The sequence below is a fragment of the Oncorhynchus masou genome, chromosome 12 (genome assembly GCF_036934945.1).
Source record: "Oncorhynchus masou masou isolate Uvic2021 chromosome 12, UVic_Omas_1.1, whole genome shotgun sequence".
Taxonomy (NCBI): domain Eukaryota; kingdom Metazoa; phylum Chordata; class Actinopteri; order Salmoniformes; family Salmonidae; genus Oncorhynchus; species Oncorhynchus masou.
In genome coordinates, this window is record NC_088223.1 from 80282832 (window position 1) to 80300739 (window position 17908).

General features: G+C 38.3%; 1 protein-coding gene across 2 annotated transcripts in view; it reads right to left on the reverse strand.

Annotated features, from left to right (window-relative positions):
- Window positions 1-232: 232 nt before the first annotated feature.
- The window catches only part of gtf2ird1 (GTF2I repeat domain containing 1), a 46715-nt gene continuing 29039 nt past the window's right edge, over window positions 233-17908 (reverse strand). The window contains exons 19-27 of one of the 2 annotated variants that reach the window (XM_064982126.1): window positions 15881-15946; window positions 9421-9688; window positions 9234-9262; window positions 9031-9078; window positions 3366-3443; window positions 2920-3112; window positions 2667-2704; window positions 2444-2550; window positions 233-1689 (exon numbers count right to left, since the gene is read on the reverse strand). In XM_064982126.1, the coding sequence (XP_064838198.1) occupies window positions 1621-1689; window positions 2444-2550; window positions 2667-2704; window positions 2920-3112; window positions 3366-3443; window positions 9031-9078; window positions 9234-9262; window positions 9421-9688; window positions 15881-15946 (896 nt within the window). In that variant the 3' untranslated portion in view covers window positions 233-1620. Of the gene's footprint in view, window positions 1690-2443; window positions 2554-2666; window positions 2705-2919; window positions 3113-3365; window positions 3444-9030; window positions 9079-9233; window positions 9263-9420; window positions 9689-15880; window positions 15947-17908 lie in introns of both variants that reach the window. The other variant, XM_064982125.1, reaches the window with a different exon arrangement.

Consider the following 17908-nt stretch of genomic DNA (forward strand, 5'->3'; position numbering starts at 1 on the left):
ACCTCAGTGTTGAAATATATATAAAACAAATTATGTTTTTGATGGCACTGGAGTAGTCTTAATAACTCTGTTGTCCTTTCAAACCTCAATGATTATATACTTTTCATTTCTCCATGATACCATGACATTCTGAAGGAAACAATAATACAAAAGTAGTAGGTTTAAACTTCCTATTGATTTTTTTTTTCCACTTGTATTCATCACACACAAAGTCACTGCAGTCCTATAAAAGTGCAAGGCAACACATTTTATTTCAAAGGCCTAAATGGCATTAAGGTACAGCATATAAATACTGGTGAATCCAGAGATAGCTGTTACAGGATAACACAGACCATTCTTTCTTTAACACACATTACATTCATGTTGACTTTAAGATTTACTTAGCACAGATGTGCTACAAACATAAAAGCCTAGCTGAGAAAATTTCAACTCCACGTACAAGTACTCAGCAAAAGAAAAGCCATGGGGAGTTTTACAAAATATGAAAATTTAGTGCTATCACCTTGGGTTATTCCTACCACGGAGTATACCGGTACGCACACCTGAAGGTGAACATATTTCAGTTGATATACTTTGAGTTACATACAGTAGTAGTTAGTGTTGTAGAGACATTTGATTCAGTACTTAGATTACTGAACATTGTAATTTACATCCCTGCACATGATGTTTGTTTTTAATCTTCAAAATAAATAAATAAATAAATCATACAAACAAATATCTGAATGTTGTAAAGCCAGATTGATCCAATACATTTGTGCTGTAGTTACACCCCATAACAAAAGTTTATGATAGATCAGACAAAAATAACCTAAAATGGTGAATACTTCAATGATTGTAAATTCCATAAGCTTAGTGCCATAACATAACCCCAGTCGGTTGGAATCACTTTTCTTTTGTAGAGCATTTTGAAAAAGGTGTACCAAGGAAATACCATCAGTGCTTGTGGGGATGAACAACTGTATATAAACACTAGATTTCTGATGCTATGTATTGGCCAATGAGAGGCTTTGAAGCCACAAATCGGCCATATTGGCACTCCTCAGAAGAAGCAGTCCTTCATTGGTATTCAGTATTTAAATTAAAATGTTTCAAGGACAAAATTACATATATTTAAGTATTTATTTTGTTGTTGTAGTGGGGACAGTAACAATGTATTTCTGTATTTTGTTTAGCGCACATAATATAATTTAAAAGTATGCATTAAGTTGTCTATAATATAATAAACATGGCTAGAATGAATGCAGACATTAATAAATGCATTTATATAGCTTCCAAAATATTTTTTTTACAATGGTGGAGGAGTAATAAAATGGAGGCGCAGTGGCTTCAAAGCAGCACTCCCTGCCTGTCATCTAGTGTATATAAATCATTGAAGGAAACAAAATGAAAGAAAGCACTTATCTTGTAACAAATTATGCACAGATTCAATTGTTCCTCCTCACATTTCCACCCAAGCCACCATTTAAAAACATATCCAAACCTATATTTTCAGTCAGTAAAGTTTTTAAGCAATAGCACTCGGGCAAAGCTGAAACTTGGCAATACGATTATAAGTATTGGTTTGATAAAGTCCTCTCATTATATCCTCTTCCTGTAGCAGAGTATCTGTTTTCTTCTCTTCTAGTATTTCACCTTCCCAGGGACTTGCCCATTCACTCCACTGTAGTCCACCATGTACATGGGCCATTGCTAAATGTAGATGGAGACAAAGCAAAAGGAGGATAAATTAAGAGAGAGCATGAGGGAGATCAGTTATGCCATTGCAGAAGCAAATGATGGCCCATCAATTACACAACCTTATACAGCCTTTTACAAATGCCTTTAAAACCTACAAATATAATATGAATGTATAAATAAAGTCAACTGTATCAAATCAGAGCATTTCCGTTATGTATTTTTGATAATGAAAGGGAAAGACCTAGTCAGTTGTACAACTGAAATGTGTCCACTTTCATCACTTTTTTTTATTTTACCAGGCAAGTCTGTTAAGAACAAATTCTTATTTTCAATGACGGCCTAGGAACAGTGGGTTAACTGCCTGTTCAGGGGCAGAACGACAGATTTGTACCTTGTCAGCTCGGGGGTTTGAACTTGCAATCTTTCGGTTACTAGTCCAACGCTCTAACCATTTACATTTACATTTAAGTCATTTGGCAGACGCTCTTATCCAGAGCGACTTACAAATGGGCTACCCTGCCGCCCCTCTGAATCAGAGAGGTTTGGAGGGCTGCCTTAACCGACATCCACGTCTTCGGGGCCCGGGGAACAGTGGGTTAACTGCCTTGCTCAGGGGCAGAACAACAGATTTTTACCTTTATCAGCTTGGAGATTTGATCCAGCAACCTTTCGGTTACTGGCCCAACGCTCCTACCCGCCAGGCTACAATAACCACTAAATACTGTACAACAAACTGTTATATAATAGCTTTATTAGTACCACATACCATCACTGGAATCTGATTGGTTGATACCCCTGACTCAGAGGGTAAGGACACTCGGCTGCTCTCCAGGACTCTTTTGCGCTTGCGTCGATTGGTAGAAACCTCTTTCCCTTCTTAAACCACAAAAACATCATAACCGTTTTGGAAGTACTTCTAAAACACGTGTCCTTATGGACTGCATTACTTAAAACAAAAAATGTATTGGCTACTGTATAACAATCCTTACCTGTGTTACATGTTTGGGTGCATATTTCCGCAAAAGGTCTGTAGAAAAGAAAATGTAATAAATATGAATTTCAATTCTGTAGATGGACAGAGAAGGGAGCCTGGCTTTTGCCCAAGAGTGAGTCTTTCTACTAAAATTTCAACTTGTAGTTCTTTCATGTCCTTCTTTCACATTTTAGGCTTTTAATCCAAAATCTAGGATATTTCTACAAACTCCAGATTCATACAATTATTACACTGACAAAGACACTCACTGTAGCTGGCTCTTGATGTTGATGGTGATATCATCTCGGGCTTGAAGGATCTTTTCCAGGCGGACTATGTCGTAAGTGTTGGGATTTCGGAAGGGAATATCATCCGGAAGGCCAATAACTTCAACAGAGTCGGGACTGGCACGGATCAGCTTGTATGGGACTATGACGGAGCGGTCCAGGCCCAGAGCGTCACCTGAACATTAAGCTATTCAGTCAGTTTGGGCCAGATTTTAACTCCCAATAAATTTGAATTTTAACTAAGTTTGCATTGCATTGCATTGATGTCAATGGGAGATAAAGTGAATATTTAATTCATGTGTAAATTGGGATTTACCCCTTTAGGAATAAATCACTAGTATTTTATACTTTAACTCAATTTTAGTAAGGCTTATATAGATAAGGCAAATTGTTAAAGCAAATTGTACAAATGGAGGATATACACTGACCATATTTCTGGTTGAAGAGTTCTTTCACTTGCTCACGGAGGATCACTTTCTCCCCCATGCGGTTGACCTCCTCGTCATCTGTCGGTTCAGGAGGAGAGGAGTCAAACAGAATTGGTGGGGACAGTTTAGCAGATGTTACAGTGCCTTCAGAAATTATTTACACTCCTTGACTTCTTCCACATTTGGTGGTGTTACAGCCTAGGTTACAATGGAATAAATTGAGATTCATGGGCATTGGCCATGAATACCCCATAATGTCAAAGTGAAATGATGTTTTCAATTTTTGTACTAATTCATTAGAAATTAATAGCTGACAGTGATTTAAAATACTTAAGTAAAAAATACTTTAAAGTACTACTTAAGTAGTTTGTTTGGGTATCTTAAATTTACTTTTTATACTTTTGATAACTTTTACTCCCCATCATTCCTAAAGAAAATAATGTACTTTTAACTCCATACATTTTCCCTTACATCCAAAAGTAGTTGTTTAATTTAGAATGCTTATCAGGACAAGAAAATGGTCCAATTCACACACTTATCAAGAGAACATCCCTGGTCAACCCTCTCATCTCAACTTTTACTCCCCATTTGATTTGATTTGATCTGGCGGACTCACTAAACACAAACGATTGATGTCTGAGTGTTGGACTGTGCCCCTGGCTATCCGTAAATGAAAATAACAAGAAAATCATGCCGTCTGGTTTGCTTAATATAAGGAATGTGAAATGATTTATACTTGTACTTTTACTTTTGATACGTAAGTATATTTGAGCAATTCCAATTACTTTTGATACTTAGGTATATTTAAAACCAAATACTTTTAGACTTTTACTGAGCTAGTATTTTACTGTATGATTTTCACTTTTACTCGAGTCATTTTCCATTAAGGTACCTTTACTTTTACTCAAGTATAACAATTGGGTACTTTTTCCACCACTGAAATGTCTTGAGTCAATAAGTATTCAACCCCCTTGTTATGGCAAGCCTAAATAAGTTCAGGAATAAACATTTGCTTAACAAGTCACACAATAAGTTGCATGGACTCACTCTGTGTGCAAAAATAGTGTTTAACATGATTCTTGTACCCCACACATACATTTATCTGTAAGGTCCCTGAGTCGAGCAGTGAATTTCAAACACAGATTCAACCACAAAGTCCAGGGAGGTTTTCCAATGCCGTGCTAAGAAGGGCAGCTATTGCTAGATGGGTAAAAATGTAAAAAGCATGCATTCACCATGAGGCCAATGGGGACTTTAAAACAGCTATGTTAAAACAGTAATGGCGATGATAAGATAAAACTGAGGATGGATCAACAACATTGTAGTTACTCCACAATACTAACCTAATTGACAGAGTAAAAAGAAGAAAGCCTGTACAGAATACAAATATTCCAAAACATGCATCTTGTTTGCAACAATGCACTAAAGTAATACTGCAAATAATGTTGCAAAGCAGTACAATTTTTCCTGAATCCAAAGTGTTACATTCGTGACAAATCCAATACAACACATTACTGAGTACCACTCTCCATATTTTCAAGCATAGTGGTGGCTGCATCATGTTATGGGTATGCTTGTAATCGTAAAGGACTAGGGAGTTTTTTCGGGACAAAAAAAGAAACAGAACGAAGATAAGCACAGGCAAAATCCTAGGGGAAAACCAGGTTCAGTCTACTTTCCACCAAACACTGGGAGATTAATTGACCTTTCAGCAGGACAATAACCTAAAACACAAGTCCAAATCTACACTGGAGAGGCTTACGAAGAAGACAGTGAATGTTCCTGAGTGGCCAACTTACAGTTTTGACTTACAGTACCAGTCAAAAGTTTGGACACACCTACTCATTCAAGGGTTTTTCATTATTTTTACTATTTTCTACATTGTAGAATAATAGCAAAGACATCAAAACCATGAAATAACACATATGGAATAATGTAGTAACCAAATAAGTGTTCAACAAATTAAAATATATTTTATATTTGAGATTCTTCAAAGTAGCCACCCTTTGCTTTGATGACAGCTTTGTACACTCTTGGCATTCTCTCAACCAGCTTCATGAGGTGAATGCATTTCAATTAACAGGTGTGCCTTGTTAAACGTTAATTTGTGGAATTTCTTTCCTCCTTAATGCGTTTGATCTAATCAGTTGTGTTGTGACAAGGTAGGGGTGGTATACAGAAGATAGCTCTATTTGGTAAAAGACCAAGACCATTTATGGCAAGAAGACATGAGGGTCAGTCAATGCGAAACATTTCAAGAACTTTGAAAGTTTCTTCAAGCGCGTTTGCAAAAACCATCAATGATGAAACTGTCTCTCATGAGGACTGCCACAGGAAAGGAAGACCCAGAGTTTCCACTGCTTCAGAGGATAAGTTCATTTGAGTTAACTGCACCTCAGATTGCAGCCCAAATAAACGCTTCACAGAGTTCAAGTAACAGACACATCTCAACATCAACTGTTCAGAGGAGACTGCGTGAATCAGATCTTAATGGTAGAATTGCTGCAAAGAAACCACTACTAGAGGACACCAATAATAAGAAGAGATTTGCTCGGGCCAAGAAACATGAGCAATGGACATTAGACTGGTGGAAATCTGTCCTTTGGACTGTTGAGTCCAAATTTGAGATTTTTGGTTCCAACCGCTGTGTCTTTGTGAGACACATAGTAGGTGAACGGATGATCTCTGCATATGTGGTTCCCACCATGAAGCATGGAGGAGGTGTGATGGTGTGGGGATACGTTGCTGGTGACACTGATTGTGATTTATTTTGAATTCAAGGTACACATAACCAGCATGCCTAACACAGCACTCTGCAGCGATACAGCATCCCATCTGGTTTGCACTTAGTGGGACTATCATTTGTTTTTCAACAGGACAATGACCCTAAACACACCTCCAGGCTGTGTAAGGGCTATTAGGAAAGTGATGGAGTGCTGCATCAAATGACCCGACCTCCACAATCACCCAAACTCAACCCAATTTAGATGGTTCGGGATGAGTTGGACCACAGAGTGAAGGAAAAGCAGCCAACAAGTGCTCAGCATATGTAGGAACTTCTTCAAGACTGTAGGAAAAGCATTCCCCATGAAGCTGGTTGAGAGAATGCCAAGAGTGGGCAAAGCTGTCATCAAGGCAAAGGGTGGCTACTTTGAAGAATCTCAAATATAAAATATATTTTGATTTATTTAACTCCATTTTGATGCAGGGGCAGTATTGAGTAGCTTGGATGAAAAGGTGCCCATTGTAAACGGCCAGCTCCTCAGTTTCAGTTGCTAATATATGCATATTATTATTAGTATTGGATAGAAAACACTCTAAAGTTTCCAAAATGGTCAAAATATTGTCTGTGAGTATAACAGAACTGATATTGCAGGCGAAACCCTGAGGGAAATCAAAGCAGGAAGTGGCTTCTATTTTGAAAACTCCATGTTCCATAGCCCCCCTTTGCTCCATTTAAAGGGATATGAACCAGATTCCTTTTCCTATCGCTTCCTCAAGGTGTCAACAGTCTTCAGACATAGTTTCAGGCTTTTATTTAGAAAAATGAGCCAGAACGATAACATCGCGTCAAGTGGTCACATGAGTTTTCCTTGCGCAACAGAATTTGGACAGCTACTGTTTTCCCCTCTCCTACTGTGAAAGACATTTGCGGTTGATATATTATCGATTATATATTTTAAAAACAACCTGAGGATTGATTATAAAAAATGTTTGACATGTTTCTGTGGACATAATGGAAACTATTTGGAATTTTCGTCTGCGTTGTCGTGACCGCTCTTTCCTGTGGATTTCTGAACATAACGTGACAAACAAACGGAGGTATTTTGGATATAAAATCATCTTTATGGAACAAACGGAACATTTGTTGTGTAACTGGGAGTCTCGTGAGTGAAAACATCCGAAGATCATCAAAGGTAAACGATTAATTAGATTTTTGCTTTTCTGATATTCGTGACTGAGCTACCTGATGCTAAGTGTACTTATGGTTTTATCGTGAGATCGATAAACTTACACAAACGCTTGGATTGCTTTCGCTGCAAAGCATAATTTCAAAATCTGACACGACAGGTGGATTAACAAAAGGCTAAACTGTGTTTCCTATATTGCACTTGTGATTTCATGAATATAAATATTTATAGTAATATTTATTGTATGTAGCGAGCGCTATGCTATTCAGCGTTTGTTGATGACACTTATCTCGATAGGGGGATTACAGCCATAACAGGTTATTTTTTTATTTTACCTTTATTTAACTAGGAAAGTCAGTTAAGAATAAATTCTTATTTTCAATGACGGCCTAGGAACAGTGGGTTAACTGCCTGTTCAGGGGCAGAACGACAGATTTGTACCTTGTCAGCTCGGGGGTTTGAACTTGCAACCTTCCGGTTACCAGTCCAATGCTCTAACCACTAGGCTACACTGCCACCCCACACTTTTTTGGTTACTACATGATTCCATATGTGTTATTTCATAGTTTTGATGTCTTCACTACTATTCTACGATGTAGAAAATAGTAAAAAGAAACACCCATGAATGAGTAGGTGTGTCCAAACTTTTGACTGGTACTGTAAATCTACTTGAAAATCTATGGCAAGACCTGAACATGGTTGTCTAGCAATGATCAACAACCAATTTGACAGAGCTTGAAGAATTTTTTAAATAATAAATTGGCAAATGTTGCACAATCCAGTTGTGGAAAGGTCTTAGAGACTTATTCAAAAAGACTCACAGCTGTAATTGCAGCCAAAGGTGATTCTAAAAAGTATTGACTCAAGGGTGTGAATACTTATGCAACTAGCACCTAACAGTGCAGCAAATGTCAAACAACTACACAAATAATAAATAATCAAAAACTAGAAACAAGAATGTCAGATCTAATCAAATGCGCAACCCAAATAACACTGAATCTGTAATCCAAATGCAATATATGCGTATATACATGTTTATAAAATAAATACATATATGTGGTGATAAGTATACTTTATTTTTTCTTGCTCTGGGCATCTGCATGCTCCTATTTAATGGATGCAATCATGACAGTTTCAAACCAGGTATTCTTACAGCTGTTACAGGCTTTGTTTTTTCATTTATGTTTTGGGGTTGGACTTTAGCACGTACAGCTCGTTAGCACGTAGGGCGCACCGATTGGTGTCACATCATTGGTCAGTATGTGTTACACCTCTGCAGGTTGCCATCTGGTTAGTGGGAAGGTGTTTCACCTGTGCTGGCCCAAGTGCTATTTAAGAGTGGCTGCCCCAGAGCTCTAGTTGTCTTGGTCGATGCGGAGGGTTATCACCTTTAGGGTGCCTTTGTTTTTTGATTTCTAGACAAACAATCCTTTATCTGATTTCCCTGATTTTGTTTTGCACCATCTTTTTGATGTGCTTCCTGTGTTTAAGTTTGGAGTGGATTTTATTTTGTTTGCCTCTTCTTGGGCAAATTTAGTGGGTGCTCATGGTGACTGTCTTAAGTTCTAGTTGCTGATGCTCGTCAACATTTAGTGGACATCCCCATGAGTGTCTTTCAGAACCCCTCCTAAAACCCCACCTGTTTAGTTGTGGTTGTTGGTCAGATCCTTCTGTTTGAGTGACATTTTTGTTTTTCTTGCTGGGGAACGTAACACAGCATCAAAATAAACAGGCAACACAATTAGAATGCTCACCACTTATTGAGGCGTAGGCCTTCTTCAATAAAGTGATCCGACGAGGTGCTAAGAGGGAGACAAATGTAATGTCATTTTTATATTACTACACTAGTAATATAAAACAAACAGTTGGGCCTGACACAGGATATTTCCTATCCAATCATGCTCTTTAATCGGAAATTCATAAATATGAATTGAATATGCCATTAATATAGTGTTACCTGGTTTAGGGATGAGTCCTTGGAAAGGTCTGCAAGAGACAAAAATGGAATCTTAACATCAGTAAACCAACTACCAGGGAGAAAAGAAAAGTAGCAGTATTTTGTCCACTGAGGGTTGGTAGTTGAGTAGCCCTGCCGTATGCCTTATTTACACAATACCATGAAAAGGTGAAGGAGAACTACCCACCTGGTGATGGTGAAGCAGATCTTGTCAGCCACCGCCAAGATCCTCTCCAGGTTTTGCGAGCCAAAGGTACATGGTTTCCTGAAAGGGATGCCAGGGGGCAGGCCCTCGATGAGCACCGAGCCCGGGTTGCTCTTGATCCTCTTGTAAGGCACCTGGACTGGGTATTTTATGCCAAGTGCCTCCCCATACTTCCTGTTGAACAGGTCCTGAACCTGCTCTCTCAGGGTGTTGGCAAGGTCGATCCTGGACAGCTTGGCCTCTAAGCTATCTGTTAACAGAACCACATGACGATATCAGATGAATGGATAAGTTTAATTACACATTTTCAGCTTTTGGTATTTTATTAGGATCCCCATGCAATAGCAGCAGCTACTCTTCCTGGGGTCCACACAAAACATGAAACAATATAGAACATTAATAGACAAGAACAGAACTACATCAATTAAAACATTTTTTTTTTAAAGGCATACATTGCCTACATATCAATACATACACACAAACTCTCTAGGTCAAATAGGAGAGAGGCGTTGTGCCATGAGGTGTTGCTTTATCTGTTTTTTTAAAGCAGGTTTGCTGTTCATTTGAGCAACACATTAATGTTTCTTATAAAAATAAGAAGTGATGCAGTCAGTCTCTCGTCAACTCGCAGGCAAGAAAGACTGGCATGCATAGTATTATTATCACCCATCTGATTACAATGAACAGCAAGATTCATGCCGCTCTGTTCTGGGCCAGCTGCAGCTTAATTAGGTATTTCCCTGCTGCAATCGACCATAAGACTGGACAATAATCAAGATAAGACAAAACTGGAGCCTGCAGAACTTGCTTTTTATATGTTATTTATATATTTTTTTCTATATGTTTTGGCCATGACAGTTTACAATCTAAGGTAAAACCAAGTAATTTAGTCTCCTAAAATTGTTCAACAGCCACACCATTCATTGCCAGATTCAGCTGAGATCTAGAACTTAGAGAATGATTTGTATCAAATACAATGCTCTTAGTTTTAGAGTTCAGGACCAGTTTATTACTGGCCACTCATTCCAAAAAAAGACTGCAACTCTTTGTTAAGGGTTTCAGTGACTTCATTAGCTGTGGTTGCTAATGCGTATATGTTTAATCATCAGCATACATGGACACACATGCTGTGTTTAATGCCAGTGGCAGGTCATTGCTAGAAATAGAAAATAGTAGAGGGCCGAGAGAGCTGCTCTGCGGTACACCACATTTGACATGTTTGACATTATAGAAGCGTCCATTAAATAAAATCCTTTGAGTTCTATTAGATAGATAGCTCTGAATCCACGATATGGCAGAGGTTGAAAAGCCATAACACATACATTTTTTCAACAACAGGTTATGGCCAATAATATCAAAGTCTGCACTGAAATCTGACAGTACAGCTCCCACAATCTTCTTATTATCAATTTATTTCAACCAATCATCAGTCAGTGCAGTACATGTTGAGTGCCCTTCTCTATAAGCATGCATTCATTTGTTTACAGAGAAATGTCATTGTATTGGTGTCATGACGATGGCCTGGGGGGTAGGTTTATGACAGTCATAAATACCTCTTTCCCCCTGTTTCCTCTCTCTACCCTACTGATGTGACATTTGAAAACCCCTTGGTTAACATAGAGACTCTGGGAACATCAGAAGGTGGGGGGAAATTAACTATATTCTGGTAATCTGACCAACTGAACATATGCGGTGGTACTTAATGAATATGATGTCAGTTCGGTTGTCATCAGAGAAATTCTAATCAACGATAGGATGACATAGACTCTACAGTGGAATGTCTACACATCTGAGAGATTTGGGTTTTCATAAGGTTAGGGCTCTGCTCAATCAGTGGCCCGCCCCTGTGAAGAGACATGGGTTATAAAACTTTTCAAACACACCCTTCTCGCGCCACTATATAAAGCCTTGACGAAAATGTTACCTCCTGTTCCAAGTACGTGAGGTCTGCAGCCTCTGCATTAAAAGGACTAACATGTCAACTACTGCACTAAGCCAGAACTCACCGTGAGCTTTGGTTGGACCCAACTCCAGCCACTTTAATAATGGGAATTGATGTAAAATATATCCCTAGCCACTTTAAACAATGCTACTTAATATAATGTTTACATACCCTACATTATTTATCTCATATGTATACGTATATACTGCACTCTATATCATCTACTGCATCTTTATGTAATACATGTATCACTAGCCACTTTAAACTATGCCACTTTATTTACATACTCATCTCATATTTATATACTGTACTCGATACCATCTACTGCATCTTGCCTATGCCGCTCTGTACCATCACTCATTCATATATCTTTATGTACATATTCTTTATCCCCTTACACTTGTGTGTATAAGGTAGTAGTTTTGGAATTGTTAGTTAGATTACTCGTTGGTTATTACTGCATTGTCGGAACTAGAAGTACAAGCATTTCGCTACACTCGCATTAACTTTTGCTAACAATTGTTATTTTATTTATTTATTTCACCTTTATTTAACCAGGTAGGCAAGTTGAGAACAAGTTCTCATTTACAATTGCGACCTGGACAAGATAAAGCAAAGCAGTTCGACACATACAACGACACAGAGTTACACATGGAGCAAAACAAACATACAGTCAATAATACAGTATAAACAAGTCTATATATGATGTGAGCAAATGAGGTGAGATAAGGGAGGTAAAGGCAAAAAAGGCCATGGTGGCAAAGTAAATACAATATAGCAAGTAAAACACTGGAATGGTAGATTTGCAATGAAAGAATGTGCAAAGTAGAAATAAAAATAATGGGGTGCAAAGGAGCAAAATAAATAAATTAAATACAGTAGGGAAAGAGGTAGTTGTTTGGGCTAAAATATAGGTGGGCTATGTACAGGTGCAGTAATCTGTGAGCTGCTCTGACAGTTGGTGCTTAAAGCTAGTGAGGGAGATAAGTTTCCAGTTTCAGTGCTTTTTGTAGTTCGTTCCAGTCATTGGCAGCAGAGAACTGGAAGGAGAGGCGGCCAAAGAAAGAATTGGTTTTGGGGGTGACTAGAGAGATATACCTGCTGGAGCGTGTGCTACAGGTGGGAGATGCTATGGTGACCAGCGAGCTGAGATAAGGGGGACTTTACCTAGCAGTGTCTTGTAGATGACCCGGAGCCAGTGGGTTTGGCGACGAGTATGAGGGCCAGCCAACGAGAGTGTACAGGTCGCAATGGTGGGTAGTATATGGGGCTTTGGTGACAAAACGGATTGCACTGTGATAGACTGCAACCAATTTGTTGAGTAGGGTATTGGAGGCTATTTTGTAAATGACATCGCCAAAGTCGAGGATTGGTAGGATGGTCAGTTTTACAGGGGTATGTTTGGCAGCATGAGTGAAGGATGCTTTGTTGCGAAATCGGAAGCCAATTCTAGATTTAACTTTGGATTGGAGATATTTGATATGGGTCTGGAAGGAAAGTTTACAGTCTAACCAGACACCTAAGTATTTATAGTTGTCCACGTATTCTAAATCAGAGCCATCCAGAGTAGTGATGTTGGACAGGCGGGTAGGTGCAGGTAGCGATCGGTTGAAGAGCATGCATTTAGTTTTACTTGTATTTAAGAGCAATTGGAGGCCACGGAAGGAGAGTTGTATGGCATTGAAGCATGCCTGGAGGGTTGTTAACAGAGTGTCCAAAGAAGGGCCAGAAGTATACAGAATGGTGTCGTCTGCATAGAGGTGGATCAGAGACTCACCAGCAGCAAGAGCGACCTCATTGATGTATACAGAGAAGAGAGTCGGTCCAAGAATTGAACCCTGTGGCACCCCCATAGAGACTGCCAGAGGTCCGGACAGCAGGCCCTCAGATTTGACACACTGAACTCTATCAGAGAAGTAGTTGGTAAACCAGGCGAGGCAATCATTTGAGAAACCAAGGCTGTCGAGTCTGCCGATGAGGATGTGGTGATTGACAGAGTCGAAAGCCTTGGCCAGATCAATGAACACTGCTGCACAGTAATGTTTCTTATCGATGGCGGTTAAGATATCGTTTAGGACCTTGAGTGTGGCAATAATTTTGCACGCCCAATTTTTCAGTTTTTGATTTGTTAAAAAAGTTTGAAATGTCCAATAAATGTCGTTCCACTTCATGATTGTGTCCCACTTGTTGTTGATTCTTCACAAAAAAATACAGTTTTATATCTTTATGTTTGAAGCCTGAAATGTGGCAAAAGGTCGCAAAGTTCAAGGGGGCCGAATACTTTCGCAAGGCACTGTAGGTCTGCTGTTAGAACCAGTAAAGGCCGTTTTACCACTCTTGGGTAGTTACTTTGGCTTCCCTCCATGCCTGAGGACAAATACTTTCCTCTTGGCTCAGATGAAAAATAAGACAGATAGGAGTGGCTATAGAGTCAGCTACCATCCTCAGTAGCTTTCCATCTAAGTTGTCAATGCAAGGAGGTTTGTCACTAACAATAATTTTACAAAATTCAAACTTGCAATGCTTTTCTTTCAATATTAGTTTTTTATGCACGAACACAATGACTCACTGTTCGTTGTTGGCATTTCCTGCCTAAGTTTGCCCACTTTGCCAATGTTAACATCAAATGGTTTTGAAATTTTAAAAAAGCCATCTGATTTGATAAAAGATGGAGTTGAATGTCTTTCTGACCATAATTTTATTTCAAGTACTCAAGTTTTTTCCCATCATTGTTTATATCATTGATCTTGGCTTCATAATACAATTTCTTCTTCTTTTTGTTGAGTTTAGACATATCATTTCTCAATTTGTAGTAAGTCAGTCAGTCAGATCTGCAGCCAGACTTTTTAGCCACTCATCAATCCACGGAGCCTTCACAGTTCTAACAGTCAGTTTCTTAACAGGTGCATGTTTATCAATAATTGGAAGAAGCAATTTCATAAATTCATGAAGTGCAGCATCTGGCTGCTCCTTATTAATCACATCAGACCAACAAATATTCTTTACATCATCCACATAAGAGTGACTGCAAAATCTTTTACACTATTTTAGGCCCAGCTTTTGGAACTTTCGCTTTCCTGGATATAGCCACAATATTGTGATCACTCGAGCCAATGGGTACAGATACAGCTTTAGCAGTGGTGTAAAGTACTTAAGTAAAAATACTTGAACGTTCTACTTAAGTAGTTTTTTCAGGTATCTGTACTTTACTTTACTATTTATATTTTTGACAACTTTTACTTTTACTTCACTATATTCCTAAAGAAAATGAAGTACTTTTTACTCCATACATTCTCCCTGACACCCAAAAGTAGTTGTTACATTTTGAATGCTTGGCAGGACAGAAAATGGTCGAATTCGCACACTTATCAAGAGAACATCCCTGGTCATCCCTACTTCCTCTGATCTGGCGGATTTACTAAACACAAATTATTTGTTTTTACATGATGTCTGAGTGTTGGAGTGTGACCCTGGCTATCAGTAAATAAAAATAAATAAAACATTGTGCCGTCTGGTTTTGCTAATTTTAAATTATCCATACTTTTACTTTTGATACTTAAGTATATTTTAGCAACTACATTTACTTTTGATGCTTTAGTATATTTTAAACTAAATACTTTTAGACTTTTACTCAAGTAGTATTTAACATTGTGCCATCTGGTTTTGCTAATTTTAAATTATCCATACTTTTACTTTTGATACTTAAGTATATTTTAGCAACTACATTTACTTTTGATGCTTCAGTATATTTTAAACCAAATACTTTTAGACTTTTACTCAAGTAGTATTTTACTGGGTGACTTTCACTTTTACTTTCGTCATTTTCTATTAAGGTATTTTTACTTTTACGCAAGTATGACAATTTAGTACTTTTTCCACCACTGAGCTTTAGAACAAAGTTCTACATTATTAGTAAAAATGTGATCAATACATGTGGATGATCTTGTTCCTGTAGTGTTTGTAAACACCCTGGTTGATTAATAACCTGAACCAGATTACAGGCACTCATTACAGTGAGAAGCTTCCTCTTGAGCGGACAGATTGATGAAAACCAGTCAATATTCAGGTCCCCAAGACAGTAGACCTCCCAGTTTACATCACATACGCTATTAAGCATTTGACACATATATTTAGATACTGACTGTTAGCACTTGGTGGCCTATAGCAACACCCCAAAAGAAAAGGCTTTAGATGTGCTAAGTAAACCTGCAACGACAACACTTCATTAACACTTGAAATAAGATATTTTAAGCATTACAGGTATATGGCTCTGAATATATACAGCAACACATCCCCCATAAACATTTCTGCATCTTCTATAGATAGCTTGAAGCTGAATTGCAGCATATAAATAGCACTTCTCTTCTCTATAAGTGAACAAGCAAGGGGGAAAACAAATCCTAACCAGGACTCCATAAGTACTCGACTATGTATTGCTCAAAGTATTGGAGGGCAAAGTAATCTACTGTTATTGGCTGAAGTATTTGGTCTCCCTATTACCTGAGAAGCCTGGTCTCTTCGAATCGGCCCCTGCATCTTCTGTCAAAGCATCTTTGGAGTCGAGGTCTGTGGAAAAAATATTAGCAGAGTTGTCTAAACTTGCAGTGAATACATCCAGTTCACCAGACCTATATAAAAGCCACATTGAAAAATATGGATCCTAACCACTGGTTCAACTGTGGAATTACCAGTTAATTCGAATTAATTACAGCATTAATAACATTGAATTACTGAGTAAATTGTAATTCTATGCGCTCAACATGTGTAGGCTAAGGGTTTCTTGAAGATTTGCTCACTGGGGTAATGGACCATCATGCCCCAGTAAGAAATCCATCTCCATGGATTGATGATGAACTGGGTGACGCATTTTCTCAAAGAAATATGGCAAACGTCTTAGCAGCCAAATCTAAACTAGAAATCGATTAACAGAATTATAGAACACTATGTAATTAGGCAGCTAAATTAAACAGTAAGAAAAACACTTTATTTTACAAAAATGGTTTTATTGATTGTAAAAGGTATTTAAAAAAAGGTATAGAATACAGTTAAGGGCTTACTTGGTACATCTATCTCATCATACCCATCTAGTGTGGAGATTTACGGGAGAACATTAACAACACCAGCTGATATTGCCAATCATTTAGAAGATTTTTAAAAATTCTTTTACAAATGTATTTACTGAGAGATAATGTAAACACCCATTCTTCTGAACAAGCTATTGTCCAATAGATTGATGATCATATTTTGAGCAAAATAAATGCTATTTTAATCTACAAATGCTGTAAGTAAAGGTGTTAAACCTATTGAAGCCATTACCCAATGGAAAATCAATGTTTTACTTCGCTATGCTGCTCCCCAGATTGCAGCTCCACTGAAATACAGTGGCAAGAAAAGGTATGTGAACCCTTTGAAATTACCTGGATATCTGCTTAAATTAGTTATCAAATACAATACATCAATACATGATCTGATCTTCATCTCAGTCACAACAAAAACGAAAATAGTGTGCTTAAACTAATAAAACAAATTATTGTATTTTTGGTGGTGTTCATGGGAGGACACCACGGATGAAGCCACTGCTGCCACTGCTGAAGCCACTGTTGTCTACAAAAAACATTGCTGCACATCTGAAGTTTGCAAAAGTGCACCTGGATGTTCCACAGCTACTGGCAAAATATTCTGTGGACAAATGAAACTACAGTTGAGTTGTTTGGAAGGAAGACAACACTGTGTGGAGAAAAAAGGTACAGCACACCAACATCAATATTTCATCCCAACTGTAAAGTATGGTGGAGGGAGCATCGTGGTTTGGGGCTGATTTGATGCCTCAGGGCCTGGACAGCTTGCAATCGTTGACGGAAAAATTAATTCCAATGTTTATGAAGACCTTTTGTTGGAGAATGTACGCCAATTTAAGCTCAACAGAAATTGGGTGATGCAACAGGACAACGACCCAAAACACAGAAATAAATCAACAACAGAATGGCTTCAACACAATTCATTTTTCCTTCTGGAGTGGCCCAGTCAGAGTCCTGACCTCAAACCATTCACACCAGACATCCCAACAATATTGCTGAACTGAAACAGTTCTGTAAAAAGGAATGGTCCAAAATTCTTCCTGGCTGTTGTGCAGGTCTGATCCGCAACTACAGAAAACGTTTGGTTGAGGTTATTGCTGCCAAAGTAGGGACAACCAGTTATTAAATCCAAGTGTTCACATACTTTTTCCACCCTGCACTGTGAATGTTTACACAGTGTGTTCAATAAAGACATGAAAACGTATCATTGTTTGTATGTTATTAGTTTAAGCAGACTGTGTGTCTATTGTTGTGACCCAGATGAAGTTCTGATCAAATTTCATGACCAATTTATGCAGAAATCCAGGTATTTCCAAAAGGTTCACATACCTTTTCTTACCATGCTACATATTTAATTGGTCACTGGAAAAGGGGACATTTGGCCTCCCGGGTGGCGCAGTGGTTAAGGGCGCTGTACAGCAGCGCCAGCTGTGCCACCAGAGACTCTGGG